This window comes from Sorex fumeus, unplaced genomic scaffold (genome assembly GCF_029834395.1).
Source record: "Sorex fumeus unplaced genomic scaffold, SorFum_2.1 ptg000030l, whole genome shotgun sequence".
Lineage (NCBI taxonomy): Eukaryota > Metazoa > Chordata > Mammalia > Eulipotyphla > Soricidae > Sorex > Sorex fumeus.
This window is the reverse complement of record NW_026606087.1, coordinates 5,886,978-5,911,634: the sequence shown is the minus strand read 5'-3', so window position 1 is coordinate 5,911,634 and position 24,657 is coordinate 5,886,978. Positions and strand designations below refer to the sequence as shown.

The 24,657-nt window shown below is 36.0% G+C and overlaps 1 protein-coding gene across 3 annotated transcripts in view; it reads left to right on the top strand.

Moving 5' to 3' along the window:
* USP47 (ubiquitin specific peptidase 47) overlaps positions 1 to 24,657 on the top strand; it is a 113,930-nt gene that overhangs the window by 25,724 nt on the left and 63,549 nt on the right. Inside the window, exons 2-6 of one of the 3 annotated variants that reach the window (XM_056115818.1) lie at positions 8,588 to 8,647; positions 13,955 to 14,158; positions 16,878 to 16,991; positions 18,702 to 18,840; positions 22,747 to 22,843. In XM_056115818.1, the coding sequence (XP_055971793.1) occupies positions 8,588 to 8,647; positions 13,955 to 14,158; positions 16,878 to 16,991; positions 18,702 to 18,840; positions 22,747 to 22,843 (614 nt within the window). The remainder of the gene's footprint in view (positions 1 to 8,587; positions 8,648 to 13,954; positions 14,159 to 16,877; positions 16,992 to 18,701; positions 18,841 to 22,746; positions 22,844 to 24,657) is intronic. The other 2 variants (XM_056115819.1, XM_056115821.1) reach the window with 2 other exon arrangements.

Below are 24,657 nucleotides of genomic sequence, written 5' to 3'. Positions count from 1 at the left end.
CACACTTAGGTTTTGAAATAAATACATATGCCCTGCCAAAGAGCAGAACATAAAAGAAAACATAAAAGAAAAAGGTAATTTTTTTGTCAGATTTTGTCCCTCAAGGACTTTGTTCTGTGCATTTTTTCACAGAATGCTGTTCTGTTACATATTTTAAAGCTCACCATCTTTTGGGGACTGTTAGTGTTTCATTGGCCAAAGCACCTGTTTTGCAAGCTTGAAGGTGTAGTGTTAGATTCTGGTGCCGCCCATTTGTGCTGAGTACAGTTCTGTAGACTCTTGTTTGGAATCTTTAATGCTGCACACTGTGGTGATCTTCATCACTGCACACAGGTGTGTATGAGCACAGCAATTAACAGGTATGACCTCAGTGAGCACCACAGCAACAAAGGGAAGAAAATGGGGAAGAAAAAGTACAATTTAAAAAGAGTAAAAATTATTTTTAAAAATCTAGTATTATTTTTAACTCATGTGTGTTTACTATTTTTATCAGTAAATGACATGTACCATTTTTCAAATCTGAAATATATCTACTGCATATATGTATATTATATATGTATGTATGTATGTGTGTTTGCATAATTTTCGTATAAACTGTTCCCTTTGGCAAATCAACCAACTCTCATGTTGCATAGGGTGTTCTGATAAGCATCCTTTCATGTTCATGTTTGATGATTGGCTCTATCCTGGGTAAATTTTTTAATATTTTTAATTTAAAGTTTTTAAATTGAGGAATCATAGTTTAGTTTTTTTTTAAATTTTTTTATTAGTGAATCACCGTGAGATACAGTTACAGATTTACATATTTTCGTGCTTGTGTTTCAGTCATACAATGCTCGAGTACCCATCTCTCCACCAGTGCCCACCCAGTTTACTTTAGTATTGAAGTGGCTCCTCTAAGCTCAGGGTGGCCCAGGCACACTCTTGGCAGTTTTTGGCCAACCTGAGTTGATGGTTCAATGTTAGGGGTCCTTTAAATGGCACTGTTTGAGCCCACTGGTGCTGGAAACCTCCTGGGGCTACATCTGGTGATTCTTGAAGGACAGTATTGTTCTGACGTTCTGTCTTGGGTTCTTGTTCATATATGAACAAGCCTCTGATTCCTGAGCTTTCTCCCTGCCCCCATGGAACTTTAAAGATATAGAGGGCTGGAGTTATAGTATATCAGATAGAGTGTTTGCTTTTGCATGAAGCCAACCTGGATTTGGTCTACAGCACCTCAAATGGTCCCCTGAGCCCTGCCTGATGTGATCCCGGAACACAGAACCAAAAGTTAACCCTGAGCACCATCATGTATGGCTTCCAAACAAAAAAAATAATAAAAGAGAAAATTGATGAATTGCCATATATGTCTGTTTCATTTTTGGAACAAAAAATGGGCTTTATTTCTAGTAGTTTTAATCTTTGTTTGATCCTGTTGATACTTTTGAAACTTGATTCTATTTGATGTATTTAAGTATTGATTATTGAAATTTAGCTTTTTTTTTTCTGGTTTTGAATACTTTTAATACTGATTTAAACAGGGCCAAGGACAATTTTTTGTTGTTTTTGGCCATACCTGGTGATGTCAGGATTTACTCCTGGCAGTGTACTCAGGACCACACTTGATACTTGGAATTGAACCAGGACTTCAATGGCAAATCAAGCACCTTAATCCCTGTACTGTCTATCTGGGCCTCAGGGATACCCATAAGACATAATTATTTAGTTGGGACTTTAGTTAAGTGGTATAATTATGTCGGCACATTTTGCCTTTTTATTCATGTCAGTGTTATAAGTAATAATGACTGGAGTCATGCTTGGTTATGGTGCTTAAGGTTTGCGTGTGGGGGGTGGTGTTACATTTCTGACTGAGGTATTTGCTGGAAGTTGTATTTTTCTTTTGTGTGGTTCTAAAATCCATGAATAGTCTCAGTCGCATATTAAATATGCAAAGTCTGTGCCTCATTAATTGGCACTACATGAGCTCCTTGTTTAGACATCTTATATACACTGAATTGATAGTAGCACTGCACTGTCCTGCCCTCCTGTTGTTCATCGATTTGCTTGAGCGGGCCCAGTAATGTCTCCATTGTGAGACTTGTCATTACTGTGTTTGGCATATCGAATACGTCGCGGGTAGCTTGCCAGTCTTTGCTGCTCGGGCGAGATACTCTCAGTAGCTTGCCAGGCTCTATGAGAGGGGCGGAGGAATTGAACCGGGTGTGGCCTGGCCAGCAGCTGTGCTATCTCTCCAGCCCGAATTGATAGTGTTTTGTTTTGTTTTGTTTTGTTGCTTTTTGGGTCCTACCCAGAGATGCACAGGGGTTACTCCTGGTTCATCCACTCAGGAATTACTCCTGGCCATGCTCGGGGGACCATATGGGATACTGGGAATCGAACCTGGGTTGGGCTGCATGCAAGGCAAGTGCCCTACCTGCTGTGCTATCACTCCAGCTCCCGAGAGTGATTTTCCAGAAAGATCTCTTCATGGTGATATGATTATGGTATCATATAGTTGCACTCCAACATGATTGTGGTGCTGTATTGTTTAGTGGAAATGAGTTATTGTTCACTGTCATTGGGAAAGTTAGTTAGATGAGAACTTACTTATCACCTTTCCTTTAGTATAACTTTTTCTGCCCAAACATTACGTCTTCATGTCTTCTATTGCAGTTCTAAGTGCAAGAGGTGCCTCAGACTTTTCAGATTTTTCTTGATGATGACAATGAAAGCCTTTAGCGATCTGTGAATTGACCTGCCTCAGTGGAGTCTCTCTCAAATGGAGTCTCTCATATAGTTACAGTCTGATGTTGACTGGGATTTTTAACCTTGAGAAAACATTAGTAGACAGGACAAAACATTAAATGTTTGGGAGTTGGCTTAGAAGTTAGTAATGACGTATACTTTTTTTTATGGGTATTTTCAATTAAGAATCTACTAGTAACAAAACTTATTTCTGAATAACATTTTTGCTATATACAATGGAGACATTACTGGGCTTGCTCGAGCAAATCTCGAATGGGAGGACAGTGACAGTGACAGTATTCTAGGATAAGATACTCCCTCCCCGCCACTTAAAAAAATTGGAAGTATGTTCCAAGCTTCTGGCTTCCAAGTTTGCTTTTGAGAAATTATCTTTCAGCTTTATTGATTTTTACTTTAATGTCTTTGGCTGGGTGTGGGTGGTGTGTGTGTGTGTGTGTGTCGCACACGCGCGAGTGTGTGTGTATTGAGTATCATGTTCTATATTTAATAAATTTGGTGTTAAATTTTACTAATTGAAAGTATCAGTTAAATTTGATACATCATATTCTGTAATATGATTTTCTGTGGCTGCATTTAAACTCTTAAATTTATGCTTGAGATTTGTTGGGTTTTTCTTAATTTGACTTGGTATTTTAGTCCATTCTTGAAATTTCTTAGTCATTCTCTATTTATTATATCTATTTCCAGTCTCTCTTCTCCTGGCTGTATATTAGATCCTCTTACACTATGGTTTATGTGTCTTAATGCCCAAGTGTTCTACATCTCATGCCACTAGTGTCTGGAAAATTTTAGTTTTATCATGGAGTTCAATAATTCTTTATTTGTTTTTTTTCCTTAAAGCCGTTGAGTTCTTGCTTTAGTCTTCCATTACATTTCCCCCGGGGATTTTTTTGATAATTTTAAAATCTAGTTTGCTGCTATTTGCTCAGCAATTGAGAGTTCTTTAGAAGTTTCTTGTGGGGGCTGGAGTGATAGTACTGAGGGTAGGGCGTTTGCGTTGCACGTGGCCGATCCGGGTTCGATTTCCAGCATCCCATATGATGCCCCGAGCACCACCAGGAGTAATTTCTGAGTGCAAAGCCAGGAGTGGCCCCTGTGCATCGCCAGGTGTGACCCAAAAAGCAAACAAAAAAAAATTTAAAAATTCTTGTTATGCTTTATCTCTGTTTTTTGTTAGTTTCTAATTCTCATGATACTTTTTCCTTACATATTTAGATAATTTAAATTTTTCTGGAAATTTGTGTTTTTTTCCTCTATGAAAGTAATTTTTATGGAAATTATTTGAACTTTAAGATACAGCGAGAGAGATTCTTCGAGGAAAAAAAAGAAACGGATTGTTTCTGTCAAGCTCCTGAAATCACTTAGCCATTATTTCTTAGCCATTACCTATTTATTACATTTTAAGTAATAAATGTTAAGTCTTGGTGTGGAGTTTTATACCATCCAGTGTGTGTGTGTTTGGAGTTTTAGACCACCCCACCACCTGGTGTGTGTGTGTATGTGTGTGTGTGTGTGTGTGTGTGTGTGTGTTATGTCACCCAGAGGGGTGTGTGTGGGGGGGGTGAGACTAGAAGGGAGAGAGGAAGGAAATGGACAAAGGAAAGAATACAATTAATTGATTAAATAGGAGCTGCATATGTCATCATGAAAGCCAGCTGTGTCTATCCATTCTCAGGAGTATTATTCTCACCCTATCTTCCATTTCCCCCCTTTTCATCTCCTTTTTAGGTTTATTTATTTATTTATTTAGTCTCCCGGGAACAGGGAAAGAAATAGTAGGTTGGGTGTGCTGAGGTTTTTTTTTTTAATTATTATTATTAAATTTAGTTTTGAGATAATTGTAGATTCGTCTGTAGTTATGTAAAATAAAAAAGGGGCCTTCTGTATTCTTTACCCCATTGCTTCCAGTCCTCCCACCAGTACACACTCTACCTGTGTCTACCTCACTTCACCATTTTTAATAGTTTCTACTGCTATTTTCTTTTTGTTGTTTTTTGGTTTTGGTTTGGAGGGCATACACAGCAATGCTTGTGGTTTATACCTATTTTTTTGTTTAGGCATCAGTTCTGGAGGTATTCGGGGGATCACTGTGCAGTTCCAGTTTTATCTCAGATATACTACTTATTCTAAAATGGAAATTTGAACATGCAGCTTCCTTTTTAGATTGTAAGATTGAAAGGAAGCCCAATATGGCTAATTCCACTGTTGAGGGTCTAATGACTACTTCTCATGGCCCTAGTGTTGTGTGTGTGTGTGTGTGTGTGTGTGTGTGTGTGTGTGTGTTTTAATTTTTTTAATCTTGGAGAGCCTGGCAAGCTACCGAGAGTAACTCGCCTACACGGCAAAACGTGGCAAGCTACCCATGACGTACGATATGCCAAACACAGTAACAAATCTCACAATGTTACTGGGCCTGCTCGAGCAAATCGATGAGCAACGGGAGGACAGTGACAGTGAAACTGAATCTGTCAGGTGGTAACCATTATGAACACCTGTGGTTTTTTTCAGGTAATATTCTCCCTGTCTTAGGCAATGTTTTCATAAGCTTATGCTGGTATGTACTGAGCTGAATACTCAAGGCAGACTGCTCTTCTGGTCTCTGGAACTTGTTACAAACAAGAAAGCCTAGCTTTCTTCTACCCAATATTCTCTTTGTAAGTTGTAGAGCAGATGATCCTTTTGAGACCACAGTTTCATCTCTTCAATTCAGAGAGTATTGGACTCACTACTCTGTTTCTCTCACAGCAGCTTTGAGCTGATTTATCTTGTTTTCTTTGCTTTCATAGGGATTGTTATTTTGTGTTGTCAGTTGTCTAATATTTAAATACTGCTTACTATACTAAAGTAAGGAATATGTATTTGCTTTATTTTGTCTTGTATGCAAGTAATATATAAACACATGTATCAAGTGTCTATAAGTACTCTATAAGTACCTAAAGCAGGAAGGGACGTGAGTATTATTTGGATTATAATCTTAAAAAAGAATGTTGAGAGAAGGGCACATTGAGTGAGATATTTGATGATCCAGTTGTCTTTCTCTGTGTAGTCTTTCTCCAAAAGCATTGATTTTTCTCAAAGATAATGCATTTTGTGCAGAATTGGCATGACCAGCTTGCTTCTCCCTAGCTGGCATCAGCTAGGGCAGCTGAAAGTCTGGGGGCTGGTTTCATCTGAATGCTTCCTCACTCATATGCATGGTGGTTAGTGATTATTGCCAGCTGGATCTTATGTAGACTGTGACTAGACCATCTACATATGACCTTTCCCTTTGACAGCCTAGTGGCCTGCTTCCAAGGGCAAAATCTGAGATAGCCAAAAACCTATTGCCTTTTTTTCCTAACCCAGCCATTGTAAGTCATATTGTGTTTCACAGAAAGGCACTAAAAGAAGCCCATGTTAGAAACTGCACATAGATTCTTGTGCTTGCTAGGAGGCATGTCAAAGATTTTGTGGACATAAAGGCACCACAATGAAATTGAGTCAAGGAGGAGTCTTGGGGAGAAGAGCACTTCAGGTATACTGTACAGAAATGCAAAGGTTCTGAGGCTGGTGAATGCATGGTGGTTTAGATTTGTTTATGGTTGAATTTCTGCTTTATGGTAGTAGCATTTTGAGAACAAAGGCTTTGTTCACAGCTATTTTCCCTGCACCCAGAACAGTGTTTGACAAAGAATTGCAGTTCAATACTTGTGAAGGAGAAAATCTTGTTTTTTTGCATCATATTATAAAAAACCCTAAAAAATGAGTATGAACTTGTAATTCTCTGGGAAATTATATTTTAGAGAAAAAAATGGTACAAATAACCAAAGATTTAGAAAAATGAAGGTTCCTAAAAGCCCATTAATAGTAGTTAGAATATAAGATAATGAAGTTTATTGATGTAGGTGGAAAAAACCAAATATATTAGGAATGTGGAATTATGTGGAAGATTTTCTAAGAGATTATCTTTCGATTATAAGTTGTCTTTATTTTTATATATGTGTATATGTATCACTGTCACTGTCACTATCCTCCCATTGTTCATCAATTTGCTCGAGCGGGCCCAGTAACGTCTTCATTGGAGATTTTGTTGTTACTGTGTTTGGCATATCGAATACATATACATATGTACATGTATATGTATATTTTTTGCTTTTTTGGGTCACACCCAGCAATGCACAGGGTTACTCCTGGCTTTGCACTCAGGAATTACTCCTGGCAGTGCTCAAGTAACCATACAGGATGCTGGGAATCGAACCTGGGTCAGCCGTGTGCAAGGCAAATGCCCTACCTGCTGTGCTATCTCTCCAGCCCCTATATATTTTTCTTAATTGTTATGATAAACTCATCATACAATAAGGCTATTTATATTAAGAGAAAATGTAAGGCATTTGCCTTGCACGCTGCCGACCCAGGTTCGATTCCTCCACCCATCTTGGAGAGCTTGGCAAGCTCCTCGTGACGTATTAGATAATGCCAAAAACAGTAACAAGTCTCACAATGGAGACATTACTGGTGCCCATTCGAGCAAAATCGTGGACAGTACTAATTACTTGGTAATCATGGTCCTCCTGTTGTTCATCAATTTGCTCGAGCGGGCCCGGTAACGTCTCCATTATAAGACTTGTTACTGTGTTTGGCATATCGAATATGTCACGGGTAGCTTGCCAGGCTCTGCCTTGTGGGCGAGATACTCTTGGTAGCTTGCTGGGATCTCAGAGAGGGGCGGAGGAATCGAACTCGAGTCGGCCATGTTGGCTGCATGCAAGGCAAACGCCCTACCGCTGTGCTATCGCTCCAGCCCTCATGGTCACGGTCACGGTCCTCCCGTTGATTGATTTGCTCAAGCGGGCCCAGTAACATCTCCATTGTGACAACTGTTACTGTGTTTGGCATATTGTTTGGCATATGTCACGGGTAGCTTGCCAGACTTTGCCGTGTGGGCGAGATACTCTCAGTAGCTTGCCGGGCTCTCCGAGAGGGGAGTATTACTACTACTTGGTAATAATACTTGGTAATAATTATTAATAAAATAATTAATAATTATTACTACTTGGTAATAATACTTGGTAATAATGTTAAGCAGCCTTTAAGAATACCTGTTGTGAAAGACCTGGCTTTATAAATGAGCAAAATTTGGGGTGTTGGTTTTTTTCTTCAGAATTCACCAATGATTAAGAGATATTTATCACTAGACTTAGAAAAATCACTATCATATTATCATATATATATCTAATAAAAAAAGAGAAAAAGCTAAATTCAGAAACCGACATATCGGTGGTTGCCATAGTCAAATAGTTGAGGCTTTTTGAGGGTGGAGGAAAAGCATGAAGTGGGAGAGGATATCAGAAATTACAAAACTTCTAGTTATAAGACAGGTAAGTTTGGAAATTGCATGGTTTCAGTATTCACACAAAAGTAATTGAGACCTAAGATAAAAATTCTGTAGCACTGTCCTCTCGTTGTTCATCGATTTGCTCGAGCGGGCACCAGTAACATCTCACAACAAATTGTGAGACTTGTTACTGTTTTGGGCATATCGAATATGTCACGAGGAGCTTGCCAGGCTTTGCCATGCGGGCGAGATTCTCTCGGTAGCTTGCCAGGCTCTCCGAGAGGGGGCAGAGGAATCGAACTTGGGCCAGCTATGTTAGCCGCTTGCAAGGCAAATGCCCTACCCGCTGTGCTATCGCTCCAGCCCAAGATAAAAATTACAATTTTAAATTCTGAATCAAATCCTAGATGGTATAATAATACTTTTTAACACTAAGTTTGTAGCAAAAATGTTTTTAGGTAATTCACTGTCATACCTTTATTTAAAAAAATAATTTGTAATTCATTTTGTTCTTATATACCATAGGATGTGTTTTGGAGGTGCAGACAAAATATCTTTGATGAAATGAAGAAGAAATTTTTACAGGTAGACTGCTGATGTAATTGCTTTAGTGTGACAATCAGCAGAGCAAGTAATGGCATGTTAGTATTTTTATTAAATAACACGGCATGGCTTAAGTTTTATTCTTGTTTGGCTAATTTATTTGTACCTTATTTTAATAATAAAGTCATCTTAAATATGTGCCCAATAACCCCTTTTTTAGCACATCAATGAAGGGAAAACCATATCATAAAACCCAAAGAACCCCTTGTTTTGACTTTGGGGAATTTATTTTTTAAAGATAATGTATATAGTTTCTGGACTATTAATAGTACCAGATTAAATAGCTAATATTTTTACAGTCAAACCCCAGAAGTCTAATTTGAAGTATTAAATAAAACTATTACCTTACTGACAGCTTGTATGCTTTGCAAATCTAAATTTTTCTCTGATGTGACTTCCCATTCTAACATTCACTTAATATGATAATATACCTCCCCCCACCCCCACCCCTTCTGTCCACTTACAATGATCTCTAGCTAGAGACTACTTTGAAAATGATCATGTAACTTCAGAGATATGCAGAGTGTGGGTAGTGTGGAGGAGGAAGTATTTTAAAAATAAGGTAATTTTTTTTTCATGTAAGTTAGGAACCCCTATTCTGATTGTCACTTGTTAAACTAAAAATGCAGTCTGAATGAGGCTGATGAATTTAATAAAATCAGCAAAAATATTTCCACCATCAATTCTTTTTTATTAAAATCCATGGCCTTATGTTAATCACAAATGATGATTCCCAGAAGTATAATATTTAAGATAAATTTCTTGATTTTAGAAGCTTTTATACCAAGAAGTAGATAAAAATTGAATGGGGTGTGGAGAGGAGAATTATTCTTTGTAGTAACATAACAAGAAGTAAGTTTTAAGAAAAACATGTCTTAAATTTAGAGGTAATTATATCCCTTCATAGTCATTAAAAACTAAATTTTTCTCTACAGAAATCTGGATTTGGATAACTTTGAATTTTGTTTGCTATTTTTTTCCACATGCTAATGTCATACTGAATAAAAAACATCAGTTGTATGCCTTTGTGTATTTAAATTAGATGCACTTAGTATTTTTCATAATACAAAATTTATGATTTTAACTTAGGAGAACTGTTAAGATTTGAATGTAGAACTACTAAAATACCAAGAAGAGAAGGCAAGATTACTTAAGATGTACATATGCTTTGGATAGGCTTTACGTACAATTTCTTACAAAAACTTTTGTGTCTGTTACTTATAGACATTGAGCCTCCAAAGGAAGAAAAACAACTTTTTGTTTTGTATGTGTTTTACCTTTAGTAATAAGACTATGATATACTGATTTTTTACTTTACCTTTTCAAAGATTCTTAGTACTTTCCTAGGAAATCTAGTGTTTTCATAGTGCATAGACACAGAATATTCTCTTAGCGTATGTCATGTTAATATTAACTTCTGTTCTCAAGTATACTATTGCTTTCCATAAAGTATTGATTTTGTACTTTTTTGGGGTATATTTTTCTCTAACTTGTTAGATTTTCTGTTTAGAAAACTTTGTGCATCTGTTAGTAGCTCACCTAAGTTATATTGAATGTTTTCCCAAGCAATAGGCAACTATAACAATTGCTTTCTTTTATTCATCTTGACTCGAAAATTGGGCTTACTTTCCTAAATTACAACATAGCTTCAGATACCTTAATTTAGTGTTGGTTGTAATAATTATTAGGACGACATCTTTCCCACTTCCAATACCATCATTGTTATTTACAAGTAGGGCTTGCATGTACTTAATATATATGGATATATTTTTCCTATCTGTTCAATGGAATAAGTCTATGCCCAAACTTACTGACTTCAAACAACTATTAGTTTATAAACTCAGAATTCTGTGGTGGAGGATTTGTACCAAGACTCAGATGGACACTTTTCCTCCTTTTGTGATATCCTGTGAAATCATTAGTTTCCTTCACTTGATCGTTAGCTGACTTATGTCCTGGAGGTTTTTCTGAATACTCAAGAAGTCTCTACTTTCTCTCTGTGTGGATTCTAATTCTGATGTGGCTTCTTCACATCACAGAGATCGTAGGGTAACTGGGTTTCTTTTTGTGCTTTCTGGTTTAAAGAGGGACATTCTAAAAGATGCAAAAGCAGAACCCATTGATTTAAGGATTCTTCTTTAAATCACACTATCATTTCCCTCATATTACATTGGTCCTAGCTTCTCTAAGGCAAACCCAGATTCATGGGAAGGGGGGAAAAAAGTTGCAAAGACTTTTTTTTTTTTTAACTATCTTTAATTAACCTCAGTCTTGTTTTTTCTTTGGTTTAAGTTGGATCAGCTGTGTGTAGAATGCCAACAAAATCAAGAAGCTACCTCATGTTCTCAGTTCTGATATATTTAGATGATTTGAAAATCTGCATATTTAATTCAGTATTCTAAAGGGTTCTTTTTTCATGAAAAGCTGTTATAAAATTATTGTTGCTATCTTAGGAAAAAAATATCAGTTCTAAATTGGGGATTATATGAGAAAGATTTCCATTCATTTTGATAAATGTTGGCAGTAGTGATAATCAAGAATTTAGATAGTTTATTGATGATAATCACATATTGCTTAAATTAGAAATAAAAAATGGTCCAGAAGTTTAAATTTCAAGTAATAGGTTTACAGGTGTCCAGCTTTTAGCTTTAAGGGAAAAAAACCCTTTGTTCGCTTGTTTTAATTTCCTGTAAATGCGAAAATAAAGTATGATTGGCCGAGAAGTTTTAATAAAAACAATATAAACAAAAAAGTTTTGTACTGTGGATATTCACTGAGTTCCTTCACTCTTTTTTCTTCCACAGAGTTTTGTAAAGTGTAATAAAATTTAACCTAAAAGTCATAAGTACTATTATGTACCTACATATGTGTATAGTACTTCATATAAGTACTTTGTACTAGCATACTATTCAGTTTATAAAATAAGTGAAATAAAATTGACAGGGAAAGATTGATTACATGATTTACTTGGAAGTAAAGAAAGAAATTACAAGACAAAGTATACCCTAATTTGATGCTTGTGTTTAAAAACAAAAGAAGAGGGGGGCTGGAGCGATGATAGCACAGCAGGTAGGGCGGTTGCGTTGCACACGGCCTACCCGAGTTCGATTCCCAGCATCCCGTATGGTCCCCTGAGCACCGCCAGGAGTAATTCCTGAGTGCAGAGCCAGGAGGAACCCCTGTGCATCACCTGTTATGGCTTCAGAAGAAAAAAAAAATCTTCATCGAAAAACAAAAGAGGGTGCATGTGTCTATGTGTGCTTTTAGAGGAAAAATATTCGGAAGAATATTCACCAAATGTGAATAGTTATGTGTTTTATAATGCAGAGATGATTTCTGTTTTTGTGCTTTACTTTTCCTGTTAAAGCAAAAAAATTTATATTAACAAAACTTTTACTAAAAGAATAAAGGATACACTTGAAGATAAATTGCATTTCTTTAGTGCATTTGGACTTCTAGTGAGATTCAATTAGAGATTAAAATCTGGCCATTTTATTTTATAGTTAGAGATCTTGAATCTGCCTCTTATATTTACTACTGAAAGTAGTGTGTGAAAGTAGATTTATTTTTGATAATTGAATTTTATTTTTTGTTTACTATTGTAACCCAGAAATTTTTTAAAAAGATGCAAATTTTTATCAGTTTTGGATTGTGTGAAAATAGTCAATAGTATGTTAATAGTAACTTCTTAAAAATCTAAAGTTATATATGGCATAAATAGTAATTTTGCCTCACCAAACAAAACAAGTTGACTGCCCCATCTTTACTACTACCCAGTGATAATTATTATTTAAAAATAAACAATATGAAAGATACTAGAGGTTGGAGTTGATATCATTGTTCTTTAAAGAAGAAGAGAAATAAAAACTTGTATACAGCTCCACTCTGTTAATGTTTTAGTTATATATAGCCTTTTGGAGGATAGTGAGAGAAAACTCCTCAATTAAAAGGCTACTGTGCTTGACTTTGCAAGAGAGGAAGCATTTTGCATATTAAATTAGCACAGTGGTAGGGTGTTCGCCTTACAAGTGGCCAACATGGCCGACCCGAGTTCGATTCCTCCGCCCCTCTCGGAGAGCCCGGCAAGCTACCGAGAGTATTCGATATGCCAGACACAGTAACAACAAAGTCTCCAATGGAGACGTTACTGGGCCCGCTCGAGCAAATCGACGATCAGCAGGAGGGCCTTTACCTTTACCTTTACCTATTCTGGATTGAAGTGTTGCCTGTGTTCCTTAGTTATAAATTTTGCCATCTGGATTGAAGGAGTAAGTCCTGAGCACTGTTGGGTATGTGCCCAAAACCCAAAAATTAAGATTCTGTTACAGAAATAAAAAGAGAGAATTATAGATATTTTGAGAAGTTAGAAATTGTAATATATGATGGATATGTGAGGGAGGAAGAGGAAAGAGATGAGAAAGAGGCTTGGCTCTGTTTCCAACAGATGAGAGGTGATGGTACATTCCATTGAGTGAGACATTATAGGAAAAGTAGGCTACTTCTTCCACTAAAGTATCTGAAAAAATCTTCTGGCCCTATGGAAAGTGGAAGAGGAAAAGGAATGACTTTATAGCCTGAGGACTAGCTTCTCCGAGAAAGTCTCCTTTAAAAATTAGTGTCTTGATAATTACTGACTTGCATACTAGATGGTAAAAAAACAAGAAAGGAAAATTTGTGACTCTTTACTCTATTTAGTAATAGAAAAGTCTTTGTTGTTTTTGTTCTTATTTCTACCTCTCCATTTGGATAAGCATGTCATCTTCTAACATATTGATGGACTTTGGAGTAGCTAGTCAGTGGATACATCAGGCCTGTGGTTGCCTGTGTCCCTTAGTTATAAGTTTTGCCATCTTACCAATCCTTCCTACCTACATATCTATACTTTATCTTTTCAGTTTCTTCAGGAGACCCAGAAAATGGCTTGGATTTGACTGTGTTAGTGTGGTAATGACTTATCTTTAAGGATCACATTTTGTTTCAATGAACAGTTGCTCAAGTTTTCTTTATGACCTGTTGACTATTAACTTGCAGTCTTAAAAGATGATAGGAAATATCCAATAGAATGGCTGCTGATTCTTGATATGCCTCAGTCTTTCCTGTCTCCGGTCTTTCCAGAGCAAACATGCATTTTTTTTGTATTTCCAACATGTCCATGAGAGGTTTTCAGACATGACAAAACAGTAATACTAACACAGAGAAAATAATATTTTGTGGATTTATTTGACATTTAATTATAGATACTGGCCAACTGCAGTTATTTTTCTTCAAAGATTTTTTTTTTAATTTCAGATAGAAAATGCTGCTGAAGAACCTAGAGTTTTATGTATAATACAAGATACTACAAATTCAAAAACAGTGAATGAACGGATCACTTTAAATTTACCAGCTTCTACTCCAATCAGAAAGCTCTTTGAAGATGTGGCCAACAAAGTAGGCTACACAAATGGAACCTTTGATTTGGTGTGGGGAAATGAAATCAATACTGCTGACATGGTAAAAATCTAGACCTTAATTATCTTCTCCTACCCTGTTAATAACATTAATTATGTTATGTATTTTTCACGTCTCTTTCTTCATTATGGACTCAATATTTGCTTATCCTAAAATTTGCATAATGTAATTTCCTCAGATTTAAAATTTTTAATGGCTCATATAAACTACAGCAAAATTTCCAGTAATGAAAGTTACATTTTTAAATGAAAATACAGATATAATATAAAATTTTATGTTCTGATTTTTAAAAAGAGAATAGCACTATAGCACTGTCCTCCATTTGTTCATCGATTTGCTCGAGTGGGCATCAATAGCATCTCCACTGTGAGACTTGTTACTGTATTTGGCATATAGAATACACCACGGGGAGCTTGCCAGGCTCTGCTGTGCGGGCAGGATACTCTGGGTAGCTTGCCAGTCTCTCCGGGCAGAGGAATCGAACCCAGGTCGGCCGTGTGCAAGACAAACGCCCTACCCATTGTGCTATCGCTCCAGCCCAAAAAGAGAATAAAGAAGAAAGGATATATACTTCATTGTAGCACTGTAGCACTGGCCTCCCGTTGTTCATCGATGTGCTTGAGTGGGCACCAGTAACGTCTCCATTGTGAGACTTGTTACTGTTTTTGGCATATTGAATACATCACGGGTAGCTTGCCAGGCTTTGCTGTGCGGGCGGGATACTCTAAGTAACTCGCCGGGCTCTCCGGGCAGAGGAACCGAACCCAGGTCAGCCATATGCAAAGCAAACGTCCTACCCATTGTGCTATTGCTTTAGCCCATACCTCAGTGTACATTAACAAATTATTATGTCCCAGAGTGGTATGCTTCTGGTTATACTGGTTGGAAATATTGTAGCATTTACTTAGAGAATCTCCTAATCCAGTTATAGAGACCAGCGGTGTGCCAATAGGTAATTGCAATAACATGTTTTTAAGTCCTTTTTTTTTTTTAATGTGAGAGGTTGTTTTGATTTTTGGGTATACCCAGCAGTGTTCAAGGATCATTCCTAGCAGTGCTGAGGGAATTGTATACTGTACTGGGGATCAAACTTGGTTTGGCCATATGGAAGGCAAGTGCCTTAAGCCTTGAATCTATTTGCGCCCCACCCCCCTTAAAAAATAATTTTCTGGGGCTAGAACTATAGTGCAGCAAGTAAGTAGGGCACTTACCTTACATGTGACTGACTTGCATTCGATTCCCCAAACCCTATATGGCCCCCTGACCCTGTCCTAATGTGATCCCTGAGAACAGAGCTAGGAGTAAGCCACAAGCATCACTTGGTTTGTCCCAAAAAAGAACACAAAAAATATAATTTGCTGTGAGTGCTGAGAGGAGATCTTGATTGGTATTACATGGTGAAGGAAACTATTGAGTTAGATCTCAGTTTTACTATTAGAGTAGTATTATTAATAGTCTCTTTCATTTCCTGTCTCAGGTTAGATTCACCCTGTGTATTGCTATTAGAATAATCTTTATCTTAAATAATAGCACTCATGTTAACCTTAATTGGGGCCAGAAAGATAGCCCAAAGAACTGGAGCACGTGCCTGACATATATAGGACCTTAAAATCTATTTGCATGGCCTCCCAATCACTGTTGACCCTTGAGGGCTGATGACCCACAAGGCCTCCAGCACTATTGGACCCAGGCAGCTCTGATTCCTGAACTGGAGCAGTGAACTATTTAGCTGGGTTGGTCCAATATCGCTTGACAGGGTAGTGGATCCTGCTGTGCCACTGGGTGATTTCTCCTCTACTCTAATAAAAATAAAATAGGTTCATTTTCTCTGAAGTTGATCAATAAATCTGGTAGTCCACAAGGTAATCAGTATTTAATCTGAAAGGAGAAGCAATATTTATTTATTGAAAATTTGAATACTTCCCATTAATATAACTATGTAATTTATAGTTTTGCCTCCATGTTGCAAGAATAGTTTATTCAAGTCATACCTACTTATTTTTAAGAATCCATATGTGATGTTTCCTCATGCCATTTTAAAATTAATCTTTTTCTCTTTTTCCTCCTTTAGTCTCTCCATCACTTAATATAGTGTCCTTTTATTATAATATTCTATATTGATGTCTTTCCATGTGGTAAAATGACTTTCTATATGATAGGATTATTGTGTTGACTAGAAGCTCATAGTATAAATTTGGTATTCTCCATAGATACTTACCACCAAACATTCCAAATATGCTAAATTATACCTAAAATCATTTAAAATAGCTCTGTATCAAGATTATGTATGTTTTCAATAGCTATGATTGTTCTCATGCACCCAGTTTTTATGTGTATTTATATATTTTGTACATTTCCACAAGTATACTCTTTTCACTTGCTTCACAGTGTTGTATGTATTTCCACAAAAAGCCCAATAGACTTATTAATTGAACTGTATTCAAGGTTTATCATCTGATCTTTTTAATTGCCACAGTTCTAAGAGACTCAAAAATCCAATACCTTTATTTTTCATGTGGCTTCTGTTAGCTTCAGTCTTTGTGTGTCCATTTTTTTTCCCCCCATAGATTTCTGAGTCAAAGTCAAAATTGAGAGATAGGTTTCATAAAGTGAATTATTTTATTTGCTTAATACTTGATTTGTACTTATTAACAGAATTTACCAGACAGTGTTTTTAAAGACTGATTTGAATCCAATAAATGTAGATATATGTTTATTATAATTAGTGTTTCTTGTAAACTATTTTATTTTATGTTTATAGGGTCCGCTGGATCATACCAGTGACAAGTCTCTTCTTGATGCTAATTTTGAGCCAGGAAAGAAGAACTTTCTGCATTTGACAGATAAAGATGGTGAACAGCCTCAGATATTGCTGGTAAACTAAAAAACCAAATTCTTGATTTTTATGCACTGTCATCTTCTACTTTGGAAGCAGTATTTTCAGAGAAAGGGATATATTTTGTAATTTAAATATGATAAATTATTTTTACATTTTATGTTGGTATAGTAAGTATGTATGTTAATAGTATACTGGGAAATTTATAGTACTATGACATCTGTATATAGTATGATGTATATAGTATGACATCTGGTTGCTGTCCTCAAAATTGTTGCCATAGGAATAGCAATGAGTCTAAGGTGAATAAAAATGTTAAAAAAAAATAAGAGCTGCAGTTGTGTTTCACTAGTCCTTTCTTGGCTAAGCTTTCTCCAGGTTGCTGTAAATGCTATCAATTTTACCCAGAATTTTCAGTAGTTGGAGGCAGGGAAAAATCATTGTCATTTTCATGCTCTCGTTCCATCGCTTAGAATGACTAGTTTATAAGTTATATGTTTTGTTCAAATTTTTTTCAGTGTTTAGCCTAATTAAGATTTTAGTAGATTTTTCATTTTTCCCAGTGACCTTAAGCCTTACTAATTTAGTAACTAGTTTCAATATATTTTCTCAGAGAGTTTCTGACTTTTGAAGAGGTGGACATGTGTCCATCAGTTTATAATCTATGCTTAAAAATATTTTTCATGTATATTAAAAACTATGGAGGTTTTTAATGTTCTTTTTAAGTAGAGAATATGGATTATAAAAGGTAGTTGAAATTTGTCTGGGTTATCTTGCAATCCAAAGCCTGAGGAAACTAAGACTTAGTTCAGAATCTTTTTATTCTCGAAAAATACTTCTTTTATCTGGTGCTTTCCTTTGAGAAGTGTTTTGTGATACAGTGTGCCAGTACATTAAACAGTTAAGCATACGACATTCTTACTGAAAATGTTTTCTGATCTTTCTCTATCTCATCATTTATTTTTATGACATCACAAGATTTTGACTAATTTGAGTGAAATTGAAACCTAAATGAGCTATTGAGGGAATTTTATGTTCACATTTTGGGAGTTCATATTTTAAAATGAATGATAATTACTATTCAATACTATCTTAATTGTAGTGCTGATTATAACCTAATTCATTTTGATATTTTCCTCATAAATAGGGAGTTTATCTTACACAAAATAAATGGAGACTATGCATTCATCTAACTATTAATGAGTGTCTTCTATCTGCCTCCTGGGAAAAGGCATAAGAAAAAGAATGACAGACTATTAATAGTATTTTTTATTCGTCAGTACCCAGAATCTTTGAAGTAAACAAATTTTTGTTTTGTGTTTTGGTTTGGGGCCACATCTGGCAATACGCAGGGGTTACCACTGGCTCTGCACTCAGGAATTACTCCTAGTGGTGTTCAGGAGACAATATAGGATTCTGGGATCGAACTTGGGTGACCACATCCAAGGCAAGCACCCTACCCATTGTACTAGCACTTTGGCCCTTGGAGTAATAAAATTTAAAAGAGAATTAAAATTGAGACAGTTAAAAGCATGGGAAGGATCACAACATGTAGAGGGCATCTTTCAAATTTTCTAAGAGGCAATGGTGACTATTTTATATGCCGTTGAAACTCATGGTTGCAACTGTAATAATACTGATATTTTGATTTTTTGCGAGTATTTTTTGTCTCAGCAGTTAAACTTTTTTTACTATTATTGTTTTAGCAATATTTGCTATTTACTGAATATTGGTTTTGCTGCATTTTAGGAGGATTCCAGTGCTGGGGATGACAATGTTCATGACAGATTTATAGGTCCACTTCCAAGAGAAGGTTCTGTGGGTTCTACCAGTGATTATGTCAGCCAAAGCTACTCCTATTCATCTATTTTGAACAAATCAGAAACTGGTAAGGTATATTAGCTTTTAAGAATATTAGCACATTGTAATAAGTTGGAATTTTCAGAACTTATGCATTAGAAAACTAAGATCTAGAATAAGATCATTAGTTAGCAGAAGCAAAATTAGAGCTAGAGTGTAAATTCCTTTTCATCAGTAATCATTTTACAGTATTGTTATTGTCACAGTTTAGTGATAAACACCATTATGTTTTGAAATAAGGTCTTTACAGTTTGTTTTGAATTGAATTTTAAAAGATTAGCAGTTGACTTCCTCTGCAAAGAAATGTCTATCTCCTTTTGGATTAAACCACACTACAGGGCATGTTTCCATTTTCAAGCAGGCTTGTTTTACCAGTGGTGGTACAAGACTGATCATGCACCTGAAAATTACATATTTTTAAAAAATTTTTTTGACTTTTTGGACTGGTGAAGTTAGTTGCTTTATTTTTCACACTAGTGATTATCCATACATGCATGCATAAGATTACCTAAAAATATAATCAGTATTTTTATGTATCACTTAATCACTTAATTTTAAAACAGATCTTTGCACTATGTAGGCATATTTATGTTAAAAGAAATGAATCTGGGTTTTAGAGAATCCTTTGATGTCACAATTTGATATTTTGTGCTGGGTTTGACTTTAGAAACCTTACTGTAGAACTTTAAAAGATACTGTTTTACATACTACATGCCAAATACTAATAGAAGGAAAACTAGTTACATTGCAGTTTGTTCTGATGTGCTTTCAATTGACTATAGTCTGTGATTAAGAGTAATTTCATAATTAATTATTTATGTAGGCTTATGGTATATATTTTTGGAAACAGCATGGTCCCTTTTATGTTTGGTAATTTAAACTGTTCATATCACTGAGATTTATTGTATCAAACTACCAAGAATATAAAAGAGTGAGAAATTATTTTTTATTTCAGATTATGAGTTGGTAAAGGTGTTTTTTATTATATAGCATTGATTTTTGAATTTTTACAATTTTAACTGTAGGTTCCAAGGTAATAATTTTCAAAATATTAGTATTTAAATACTCTGAAATGGGTTGGATAAAAATGCATTTTTGTAGTATATATATTTTAAATAATCACCTTAGATATATTAAGATGAAATTGAGAAAGTTCTGGGTTTACCAAATCAGAATTGTTGAAGTATTTGCTTTGTATTCTGACAATCAGTTGAGTCATTTATGCAAGAAGTATTCACAGATTGCTCTTGTTTGTGGGGAAGGATATGTTTATGTGAACTACGAAGGAATAAAATGTTTTTCTTACTATTCATAATCTGGCTAAATAGAATACATGTTTGTGTTACTTGACTGTGCACCTGTTCTTGTGCTAATAAGTAGTAGAGTAGAGAGATAAATCAGATTCCACTTTCCACAGTGATGAGGAAGATAGGTCATTGCTGCACAGTGAGATACAGCTCTCATATGGATGTAGGACAGGATGTTATGAGAACAATACAGGTTGTCTTGGTCAGAAGTTGAGTATTTTAAAATTGAAAGATTTTAAAATAGATTGAAATAGATTTAAAATTAAAATAGATTTAAAAATAGATTTAAATAAATTAAATTTTATTTTAATTAAATTAATTAATTTAAATAATTGAATTACATTTAAATAATTTAAATTTAAAAATAGATTTAAAAGAGAATGAAAGGCATTCGAAACCAAAGTTTGAGTCCAGAGTGAAAGTTGGGTAGCTAATTTGTCTTTCCTTATGAGCACCTTAAGTAAATATAGTATATAGAAACTATCTCTTTTCCTCAACTAATGTTTATCATACACGTTTGTGGTCTTTTTATTTTCATAAAGTTGTTCACAGAAATTGTTTACATTCAACATTTCAATACCAATCCCACTACGATTACACCTTCCCACGACCATTATTTCAAATTTTTCCTCCACCACCCAAGCCTGCCCCCTAGGCAGATGCTAAATAATTTATTTTATATTGTTTGTTATGAATAGTATGAGATGTCATGTGCCCACAAAAGCGGATGAGGGCTCATGGAATTATAAAATTTTTTAGATATTTGGAGCCCGGGGGCAACTCTGCTGAGTGCTGCTCTCTTCTGAGATTCATTTGTGAGACTCTGAACCATGGTCATTAGAGCACTTAAATGGTGCCCAGAGGCAATTCTTGGGCCTGACTGCCAGGGAACCAGAAGGCGGGGACATTGGGGGAGGTTGCTCATCCCAAACTCTGTGAAACCTGGAGTTTTGGGTCACTGGTCCCGCATACCTGGGTTTTTCAGTGGATTCATTCTCATGCATGAGGGGCTCAGGACAAGCCTGTGAAGGTTGGCTGTGAGCATGGCGGCTATTGAGTTCTGGAGGTTTGCGGCTGCTGGGGTTCATTCGGGGCAGGCAGAGAGACACACCTGATCCCTTCTGAGATGCCTGGTAAAATCAGCCTTCCACAGGGTGCAGAGACATCTCTGCAGTGTGCTGCTTTCCTCCAAGATTCATTTGTGAGTCTCTGAATCATAGCCATTAATGCACTTAAATGGCATGCTTTTGATCTCTTTTGGGATTTATATATATATGGGTCTCTGAAGCAAGTCCGATAAATGAGTTTGTATAGCTGAGCTGGAGGTGGTTTGTGGGAATGACTACCACATAACCTATCTTTTACCCACTTAATTTATCGGGAAACTTGGTCCCAAATTGTTAGGGTCCAGCCAGAGACACAGTGGCAATTTTGGACTACCAGGAAGCCTGAAGACACCATTAGGCTGCTGAGGCACTTGTTCTGCAGGTATAGATTGACCTGCTAGATGGCACCATACTCCTCCCCTACCCCCATGCTTATATTTTAAAAAGGGGTCTTTTTAAAGTTATTTTGAATCACCGAATTTCCCTTTTTTTTTTTTTCTTTTTGGGTCACACCTGGCGATGCACAGGGGTTACTCCTGGCTCTGCACTCAGGAGTTACTCCTGGCGGTGCTCAGGGGACCATATGGGATGCTGGGAATCGAACCCGGGTCGGCCGCGTGCAAGGCAAATGCCCTACCCGCTGTGCTATCTCTCCAGCCCCGAATCACTGAATTTCAAGGTTAAAAAAACTACGATTGAGTTTTAGCTAGATCATACTTCATCAATACCATTTCCTTCACCAGTGCCCACTTCCCTCCATCAATGCCCCCAGATTTCCTCCCAACTTGCGTCAATGGCAGGCAGTTTTTCCTTCCACCATGCCCTATGACAATGCTCCTCTCTGACCTATTCCTCACCCTAACCCATCTCTTTCATTCCAGTTTAAGCTTCCTACTAAGAATCACTTCTCATGCTCTTCCTTTCTATTGCCTTTGGGTATTTGTTATTCCATTACTGTGTTTCCCCATGTGAGAGAGAGCTTTCTTTGTTTCTTCCTCTCCCTCTAACTTCACTCAGCATAGTGCTATCCAGATCCATTTACCTAGGCAGCAAATTGTATAACTTCATTTTTTCTTACAGCTGAGTAGTATTTCATTGTGTGTATGCACTGTAGTTTCTTTATCCAATCATCTCTTCTTGGATGCTTGGGTTGGTTTTAGATCTTGGCGATTGTGAATAGTACTGCAATGAACATAGAAGTGCAGAGATCTTTTCTGTATTATGTTCTTGGACGCTTAGGGTATATTCTAAGGAGTGAAATCACTGTATTGTTTGGAAGCTTAATTCTTTCTTTTTTTTTTTTTTTTGAGAAATATCCGTATTGTTTTACTAAAAGGCTAGACCAGTCAACATTGCCACGAGCAATGAATGAGGGTGAAAAGGGATTTTTATATGTATTGTTAATAAAAATATTTTTCAGGCAGTAACTTTAACTTCTTAAATTTTACACTATATTGATTCTTGTTTATAAAGTTTTCATTTAAGTATTAATTTATGTTTATTTGTGTTTTCTTTTTAAAGGATATGTGGGATTAGTAAACCAAGCAATGACTTGCTACTTGAATAGCCTTTTGCAGACACTTTTTATGACTCCAGAATTTAGGAATGCACTATATAAGTGAGTATTCAAAATATTGTTTAAATTAAACTGAATTAGGAATGAAACTATATATAGTTTAACTAGTAAAATATAATAAATTAGAATGAAATGTAACTTACCTTCTTGTGCTTACTTGTAATGTCCAGAGGCATTATTTTATGAAACATGAATTGAGCAGTATATATGAAAAAGATCATGATGAAAGACTGGGGCCAGAAAGGAAGTATAACCACTGGTCACTGCCAACCCAGGTTTAATCCTGGCACTATCTGTGGTGCTAAACACCCTCAGAAATGACCCCTGAGCCTAGAACCAGGAGCAACTTCTGGGCGCTGCTGGGTGTGGACCCCTCCTCCCCTCCATATGCAATTTTTGTGTGTGTGAGGAGAGAATAAGTAGAGCGTAGACATAAAAATTATTTTTATCAAATCCTCTTCAAAGCTTTAGCGTATTTTTAAAGAAATATTTAATTTGTTTTCTTTTTGAGATAGTCTGAATATGTAAACCATATTGTTTCCACTTCAGTTTAATAAAGTTGTCATTTTAAATTTCTTTCCTCCCTTTCTCTCTTCCTCATTCCCTCTCTCCCTCTCCTTTTCTCTCTCTTCCTCTTTATTTGAAACTTATTTAGAAAGATGTGAGGGGAGTAAAAGGGAGAGCTTGGTGTTCAAGAGAGAACACCCACTTCTCCAGAGTGGAAATAGGCAAATGAAGAAGCATAAGCAAGTGAGATACATTTTCAAGGGAGAACATGGGCTTGAAGAGCCTACCAATTTGCTAGTTTATTTTCAAATTAAACTATAATGCAATTGTTCTTTATGGAAAGTGTGAGTGTGTTTCTAAAAGACAATAGATAATTGAAAACTCTTTGTGCAAAAAGAACTTATTTAAATAAGTCCCGGGTCGGACATTTGTTTCTGTATGTTCTATTATAATCCACTTACATACCTTTGCTTTAATTTTTGTAAGGCATTTTCAAGAATAAAGACTCTTACAGTTTTTTATTACTTTTGAGTAACATTTTAGAAATGACTTTAAATTTGTAAAGTATTTTAAAGGAAATTTTAATAATATAGCATTTTTCAAATAATATTGTTACTATTTACATTCACATAAAAATTTGTCATCAGAACTTGCAAAAGTTGACATGTTCTTTATTCAACAAGTATTTGCGATTCTAATGTTCATGTACTGAGCACTTCATGTTTAAAGATGCTTTGAGTAATTTGCAATCTTTTTACAGTAGTAGTAAATGTATGCATGATACATTTTAACATTTAAGGACAGCCAAATGTCATTCAGTTTAAAGAGGAGGGAGATTACTGAAATTTGGAAAAGTAATTTACCAGAGAAAGTTGAAATAGAAGTAGGTCAGTGAAACTAGATATAGATGACTGAGTTGAGAAGGAAGGACATTGCAGACAGAACTTTAAAGCAAAAATGATTGACTAGTAGTAAGTGTTGTCTAAGTGTTTGTTATTTCTATCAGACACTGTTCTGAGCACTATACATAAAAACTCACTACTCAATTCTTAAGTTAACTGTATCCACATTTTGTAAAGGAGGTAACTGAGAAGGCATAGAGAGATAAGTACTTTGCCAGAGGTCATAATACTAGAAGTGGCACACCCAGTAGATGCTGAATCCACTACCCATTGTGCCTATATTGTAGTTGATGCTAATAAGTATATATTGCAGCAGCCCCAGGGTATCCAGAGTAGTTGTCAGAGTACTGAAAGTGATGGTTAATAGATAAGTCTAAATCCTACTCTCAGAGCTGGAACAAATGAGTCCTACATGATATGCCTGCTTTAGCACATATGAAGGAATAT